Source organism: Nasonia vitripennis, chromosome 1 (genome assembly GCF_009193385.2).
Source record: "Nasonia vitripennis strain AsymCx chromosome 1, Nvit_psr_1.1, whole genome shotgun sequence".
NCBI classification, from domain to species: Eukaryota; Metazoa; Arthropoda; class Insecta; order Hymenoptera; family Pteromalidae; genus Nasonia; species Nasonia vitripennis.
In genome coordinates, this window is record NC_045757.1 from 10,903,383 (window position 1) to 10,911,225 (window position 7,843).

General features: G+C 42.3%; 2 protein-coding genes across 2 annotated transcripts; both read left to right on the plus strand.

The window, feature by feature from the left end:
• Positions 1 to 257: 257 nt before the first annotated feature.
• On the plus strand, positions 258 to 2,059 carry Or133 (odorant receptor 133). The gene is made up of 9 exons (NM_001190610.1): positions 258 to 401; positions 490 to 612; positions 679 to 796; positions 874 to 1,135; positions 1,211 to 1,348; positions 1,404 to 1,494; positions 1,580 to 1,716; positions 1,787 to 1,919; positions 2,012 to 2,059. The coding sequence occupies exons 1-9, from the start codon at positions 258 to 260 to the stop codon at positions 2,057 to 2,059; spliced, it is 1,194 nt and encodes a 397-aa protein (NP_001177539.1).
• A 1,523-nt stretch (positions 2,060 to 3,582) lies between these two features.
• Or134 (odorant receptor 134) lies at positions 3,583 to 6,290 on the plus strand. Its single transcript, NM_001190767.1, has 9 exons — positions 3,583 to 3,726; positions 3,803 to 3,925; positions 4,875 to 4,992; positions 5,068 to 5,329; positions 5,447 to 5,578; positions 5,645 to 5,735; positions 5,814 to 5,950; positions 6,020 to 6,152; positions 6,243 to 6,290. The coding sequence occupies exons 1-9, from the start codon at positions 3,583 to 3,585 to the stop codon at positions 6,288 to 6,290; spliced, it is 1,188 nt and encodes a 395-aa protein (NP_001177696.1).
• Positions 6,291 to 7,843: the final 1,553 nt, after the last annotated feature.

Sequence of the window (7,843 nt, forward strand, 5' to 3'; positions counted from 1 at the left end):
ACACGTCAGCCGAACCTCTATTACTACCAATAACATTGGAAACAAAATAAAGGAGCACCTAACAGCTTAGTTCGAACCGTATATAATAGCGCGAGTTGTTTCGCCATAACGCATGCAAATAATTTCGCTGACGCTCCCGTCCGCTGTTTCATATCACGCACTTTGAAGAACCGCCTCGCAATTATCTTATGCATTTCGCATGCGGGCCGCATAAGCTCGAAATGCTGTCTGGCGCGGAGGTAAGTTCGCGCCGCGTCATGGAGATCTACGACAGCAGATACTTCATCCACAACAAGCGTTTCCAAAAGGCTCTCGGAGTCTGGCCGTACCAGAGCCGCGCGAAGAACATCGTCGTTTGCGGACTGCTCTTACTCCTGATGCTGGGTATGCTCCTGCCCCAAGTAAGACCGAGTTCAAGCTCGCGCACAAGGATATCATATTTTCAAACAACGCACTGCTAATACGCGGCCTGCTTATGTGTATGCGCAGATAGTACGGCTGAAGAAGTACGCGGGCAAGGATTCGGACAAGATGATGGAGAACATTTTCATCCTGTTCTACATCTTCGGGATCTACATCAAGCTCTTCACGGCTGTTTATGCGGAGAATAGGGTGAGTGGACGCCGCGGTATCTCGAGTTTCTTCGTTTCTTGAAATTTTAAAAGCACACTTCCGCAGCTGAAAGTCCTCTACGAGAGCACAGCGAAGAACTTTCAAATCTACACCGGCGAGGCGGAGAGAAGGATTCTGTACGAGTACTCCGAGAGGGGCAGGCTTCTCACGCTTGCCTTTATCGGTAAGTCCCTTTTTGCCTTACGGACACTCGTGTGCGTCTACGCGTGTGCAACGATAAAGGACGTTGACTTGCTCCAGTATACATGCTTCCGGCGGTGACGGTGTACGTGATGCTGCCGATGTGTCCCATCATCATGGACGCGGCCAAGCCTCTGGACCATCCGCGCTACCGAATGTTTATTTTGAACGGGGATTATCTCGTCGACGAATACGACTACTACTTCTATATCTACGCCTTCGACAGTATGGCTGCTATCGTGACCGTCGCTATCATGTGCGCGACCGACCCCATGTACGCGGCGATCGTCGAGCACTGCTTGGGACTGTTTTCCATTTGCAAGTATGCGTGGAAAGTGTTTGTGTTTTTTCATTTGGTTGCACGATGTTGCGTAACATTAACGTGTAATATTTGCAGGTTGCGACTAAAGAACTTTAACAAGCCGAATGGGACGAAGGCGATCGAAAAGACCTACTACTACTCTGAGACCTGTGGGGATGAGTACGCGTACGCCGCGCTCGTTAAGGTGGTTCAGCTGCACAAGGATATTTTTAAGTAAGCTGCATTCATGCGATTGCTGAACGAGCGATTACATTGATGCGGTTTTCAGATACACCGAGATCATGCAGGCGTCGTATTCGCTGTACTTTTTGCTGGAGATGGGGGTCACCATGGGCGTCGTCGTGTGCAATTCTGTCATAGTGGGTACACGTGGCCTTTCGAGGCATATTATACAAAATAACGTAGACATGACGTATACTTGGCATGGCAACCCTTTCCACGCAGATCGTGATGAAGCTGAGCCAGCCCTTGGAACTCGTTAGGTGGTCCCTTGTGCTGATCGGTGGGCTGTTGCACATATTCTTTCTCACCTGGCCCGGGCAAAAACTGATCAACTTCAGCGGTGATATTTTTCAAGACACGTACGTCCAAACGATGGAATGCCGCAACTCTCTCCCTATATTCATATAATAATACAGGAGCTTCTTCTAGATACCTCAACGATTGGTACGAAAGTTCATTGAGATGTCAAAAGCTACTGAAATTCATGTCGTTGAGATGCCTGAAGCCATGCGAGTTGTCCGGAGGCGGACTCTACGTGATGAACTTTATCAACTTTGCGACGGTAATCATTATAAATATTTTAACGTTTCTTCGTGCATCTTTGCCATTCATCTCAGCCAACGCTCATTGCGCTCTTGAAATGTTATTTTAAAGATTCTCAAAACATCAGCGTCATACATCACTGTCTTCTCGTCGTTCTAAAATGCCGTAAGAGTGTTGAATACGATCCACTGGTTACCGCATGCAAGTGCAGTCATTCAACTTTTTTGTTGTACATGCAATTACATCTAGCAGTAGCGTGTATTGGTCTGTTTCATTTAGAATCTATGGAAATCGCTTTGAAATAAAAAAACAACTTTTACACATCGAAAGATACGAGTTTTTGACGATCTGTGTTTTACTTCAAGCCATACACCGCTTGTAAACTCTTGTACCCGGGAAGTTGGTTTTTCTTTCTGATGCCCATGCAGCCATGTAAAGCATTCTATTACCGCGGACTACGCCAAATTTATGTGTAGCATCAGAAGGGATAGAATCCTCTATTGCGGGTTAAATTATATTAGGTACCTACATATATTCGAGTATTGCGTACGCACATCCAAGGGCTGTATACGAAGATAACGACACCATTATTATTGCAAAAACTCGCGTATTACTCTACGATCTGTGCACGTTTTCCAGAAAGCTGCAGGCTGTGATGTCTCGTAGAATATTTACGCAGTTAATTATTCACTACTGAATACCGATATGTCATATAAAATTAATCAAAGCTGCCAATCGTTTCCCTTTAACTCCTTCGGTATATACGCAGATTTAAGCACGGGCATAATATTGAATGAGATTATATGCATGTATACGTACTACGGCATTCAAGCGCGAAAATCGCCGCTCTATACGCATATTCTATTTTCGCTTTTTTATATAGTGTACCGTCGTTACTAGCATCGATAGCAATTTTTTTTATAAATGCTAACAGGTATCTATCTCAACTTGCGTGCAAGAAACTTCGAACGCGAGACGTTCCAGGTCTCATATGATCCTGCACTTTGAATGCAAATCCTTTCGTTATATTTTTCACTGCGGATTATGATGAATCGATAGTTAATTATAATCATTAGAAGCAAAGGTATTTCAAATCAAAATACGATCACTGTATACCTGGCTGTCAAGTGATATTACAATGCGAATGAAAAGTATAACTTCATCACTGGATGAATCGATATACTTGCAAGAGGATGATCAAACCGTTGACTATATAAGGATTACACATACACTATCAGCATAGACTCTGTTATAACATAATAATTGCACAGCAGCATACTGAATATTCACATTCGGAAACTCGATCGAGGAAATGCGTCATAAGATCAGTTCTTGAATTATTAGAAATATAGCCTAACAATCTCATCCCAGAAAATCATTAAATACACACTCACTATAAGCTTTAGCTCTGTACTATATACTAGCCATTGAATGAATGAATGAATGGGCTAAACCCAAAACTGCAGCTCTCGCGGCGCCATCTGCTCCATTAATGCATGCAAATCATTTCCACAGCACTTGCGCCGACAGCAAATCGTTTCTCTCTTTGTAAAAATTACCGCGCAATCATCTTATGCATCATACATATAGGATATATAACAACTCTCGGCCAGCTACGGTACAGGCCACAAATACGTTCGCCGCAAAAGAAGAATCGACGCCTCCGAAGCAGTTCTGCCCCAATGGAGATTTACGATAGCAAGTACTTCATCCACAACAAGCGCTTTCAAATGGCGCTGGGAGTTTGGCCGTACCAGAATCGAGTGAAAAACTTATCCATATGTGGGGTTCTGCTGCTGGTGATGTTCGGCATGTTGATACCACAAGTAAGACTGCCTCGTTTGTTCTCGAGAATACAAGTTCTGAGGAGGGATCTTACTGATGATGCAATTGTGCGCACAGTTACTACGACTGAGGACTTACTTGGGGAAGGACATCGACAAGTCGATGGAGAACATTTTTATTTTGCTCTACACGTTTGGCATCTACATTAAGCTCTTCACTGCTCACATTGCCGAAAATAAGGTGAGCAATCGAGTTTGACTCAGTAGATTAAAATGTTTGTGAGTAGAAGAAAAAAATAATAATAATAATGAATTGATTATCCTTTTCTATTAAGAGTGCTCCACGATTATGTCGGAAGTCAGAATCGAGTGCAGCGCTTTGCGGACAAAATGTGCAAAATAATGAAAAATAAGTTACATTGAGCCGGATAACTATGGAACAAGGGTGCCCTAACACCAAAGGTGCCCTAACACTGAGTGAAAATAAGCGAGCCCTACTAGCGTATACTAAAATTAAAAGCCGAAAAAATTCTTTTTGATTTTGCTTGACAGATTGTAGTTTTTAGAATAATCATACAAATTGGAATTGAGTTTTTATCGATTTATTATTTCATGCTACACGTGGGGAAACTTCGTTTTAGCATAAATTTTTACATAATTACTCGGAATAAACCGTTTTCTCGGAGTAACTCATAAACAGCTGATTTTATGCCGAGCAGACGACAATTGAGGTCTCATTTTCTTTCTATTTTTTAACAAACCTGTAAATTGATAAACACTATAAAGAGAGTTTCCCCAGGTGAACAACGGATCAAACCATTTTTTTCCAAATTTTTTGGTTTATCTAAATTGTATTATAATGCCGTATTTTGTCAAGCAAATTTGACCAAAATCACTTCCGGTCTGGTAGTTCGGAGTGGCGCGTCGATCGAGGTGTGGAGCACTCTTCATCCATGTGACTGTGCAATGATTGTTAAGGGGTATTGACTTTAGAGCCAATTTTTACGATGAACATTATACTTGACATTTTATATTTGAAACAATCATCCGGTGTCCTTAGATCTTATGTGAGTTATATGAAGTAATTCAAAAGAATGATTCAATATGATCAGCTTACAAATTCCGGGTGTACAAATCGTGAATTAAAAATTTTAATGAATGGGCGAACAAAGAGGAACACATATTTTCAGATGAAAATCTTGTACGAGAGCACTGCAAAGAACTTTGAGACCTACACCGACGAGGCAGAGAAGAAAATCATGAAGCAATACTCGGAAAGGGGTCGGCTGATCACCCTTGCCTTTCTGAGTATGTATCTCATTTTTCACTACGTGATCGCCTTGAAAAACTTGGTATATTGTAGTCTCGTATAAATTTTTCCAGTATACATGGTCTTGGCGCTGATTTTGTTTGTAATGCTACCGCTGTATCCCATCATCATGGACGCGACCATCCCTCTGGATCTCCCGAGGCCCCGAATATCCGTACTGAACGGCGATTATCTCGTCGACGAGAACGACTACTATTTTCAAATTTACGTGTTCGATTCTATTGCCTGTACTTTGACAGTCTTCATAATGTGTTCAACCGACCCGATGTACGCGGCGATAGTCGAGCACTGCCTAGGACTGTTCTCGATTTGCAAGCACGTACCAGAAACAATTTTTCATATTCCTTAAAATATTAGGATTAAAAACAACACCGCAAGCTATATATTAGCTATTACACAGTCTTTATCTAACGAAAAGGCGCGAGTTTTCAGATACCGACTGAAAAACTTCAACAAGTCCTGCGGAATGCGGATGGTTGAGAGAGCCGACGCCGAGAGGTACGGAGGTGATTACGCCTATGCTGCCCTCGTCAGAGCGATTCTTCTGCACAAGGAAATTTTGAAGTAAGCTGTGTGTTGCGTTGCTCTTTAGTTGATTCGATCAAGTTTAGTCAAGCTATTTTCTCCTAGATACACTCAGATTATTCAAACGTCTTACTCGTTGTACTTCTTGCTCGAAATGGGAGTTACCGTAGGTATTTTGACGGCGACCTCCGTTATAGTGGGTAGTGGGTATATGATTTCGTTGCAGTAAATGGCGTATGAAGCGGCTCTACTTCGTATGAAAATATTTGCGCAGATCGTGATGAAACTCGAGCGGCCCCTGGACTGCCTGAGGTACTTTCTGGTCTTCATCGGCCTTTTGGTACACATATTCTATCTGACCTGGCCAGGGCAAAAGTTGATCGATTTCAGTGGTGACATCTTTCAAGACACGTTAGTGCATACTTTCATCAAATCAAGATATATTCTCGTTTCTTCATTTCTAATGAGATGTTTTTCTAGGTATCTCAACGATTGGTACAAGAGTTCACTAAAGTGTCAGAATCTACTGAGATTCATGTCGTTGAGATGCTCGAGACCCTGTGAGCTGTCGGGATGTGGACTGTACGTTATGAATTTAATCAACTTTGCGGCGGTAACCGTTTGATTCTCCATTAACTTTTTCCCTTATGTTCACAATATTTGTATCGCTCACTTGTTATGACATTGATAAATTATTTTTAAGATTCTCAAGTCGTCGGCTTCATACATCACTGTCTTCTCGTCGGTTTGAACATTGATGGGGAGAGAGAGAGAGAGAGAGAGAGAGAGAGAGAGAGAGAGAGAGAGAGAGAGAGAGAGAGAGAGAGAGAGATCATGATATTCGAAGACGCACTGGTTAGCTCGCGGAAACGCAGTCATGTACAAGATGGTATATACTACAAATTGTTCATCAAATTGACAGGTGTTATGTGTATCAAATAAAAATAACTAGTTTATTACATAACAGAATAGTCGAATATTTTATTAGTCCAACGTACATTCCAGTTGCATGCTCTTTTGGAGACGATTTTATTGCTACGTTATGATTTATACCGTTATGATCGGGTTCGGATAATAAAAATAACAACACGTTATTTATAGAAAATCACTCTTGAACTCGGACTCTTTATTCGAACGTAAACACAACTGTTCTCAACAGCTGACAGAACCAGACTAAACATAAACAATAACATCCGCGACGTCGTTGATCTCGTTACTAAGGTCGCTATGCGCGATACTTGGTGTTCGAATCGCGCAACGTTCAGGCTCGGTCACAACATTGCCCTCTTCTTTTCAGATTGTCGTCCCGACAATCATAACCATCCATCCTTCAAGCGGGTTGATCCTCTTACAATCCAATGATGACTTACAGGAACTGACATCAACATCCTCTACCTTGACCCATCCTAGGCATCAAGTTACCGAGCGGTGCTTACAGACGTCATTCCAATCATCACTTAACAGGACTAAGACGGACCCGTCTCTTGAACAATCTACTTCAATCATCCTTCTTATTTTCTCATCATAGGGTCGATCGAAATCGGTCTTCAGACAAGAGGGGGGAAGCTTGACATGCCGTGGAACCTCACCTCAAGTCCCTGCTCCGGTATTTACCTTCATGCCCACGGGAAAAAACCACAGCTCCAAAGAACCGCGAGCAGAGCAGTCTTCATAGATAGGTATCTCTCTCAGTGTAAGTCCCAAGACGATTGATGTTGACTATCTTGGATTTATGTCTTGGTGAACGACGAATACAATATACGACGTCATTGATTTTTCTCACAACCTCCCAAGGTCCTTCCCAATTCGACTGTAGTTTTGGTGCTTTTCCTTTAGTTCTTCGAGGGTTGAAGAACCAAACTTTTTGTCCTTGGGAATATTCAACGTTGAGAGCTCGTTTGTCGTACCAAGACTTCGTCTTTTCTGATTGTAAGTTAATCCGGTCTCGTGCCATTTTATGGATCTCGCTGAGTTTCCTCCGAAGCCTGTGTATGTAGTCTCCGTCTCCTTTAATCTTGACCTCCTGTGGTAGACACCCTCGAATTAAGTCCAAAGGAAACCTCAGATCAAAACCGGTGTACATCTCAGCTGGAGTAGCTCCGGTCGTCACATGTTTGGAGGACCTGTAAGCTAACAGAAATAGTGAAACCCAGCGATCCCAGTCTTTCTGATTGTCGTGTATGTATTTTGTGAGATAGTGAAGTAGTGTTTGGTGTTGTCTTTCTATTTGTACGTTTGATTGTGGGTGTAATGGCGATGTTCTTGTCTTTTTAATTCCTAACAACTCAGACAAATTTTTAATCA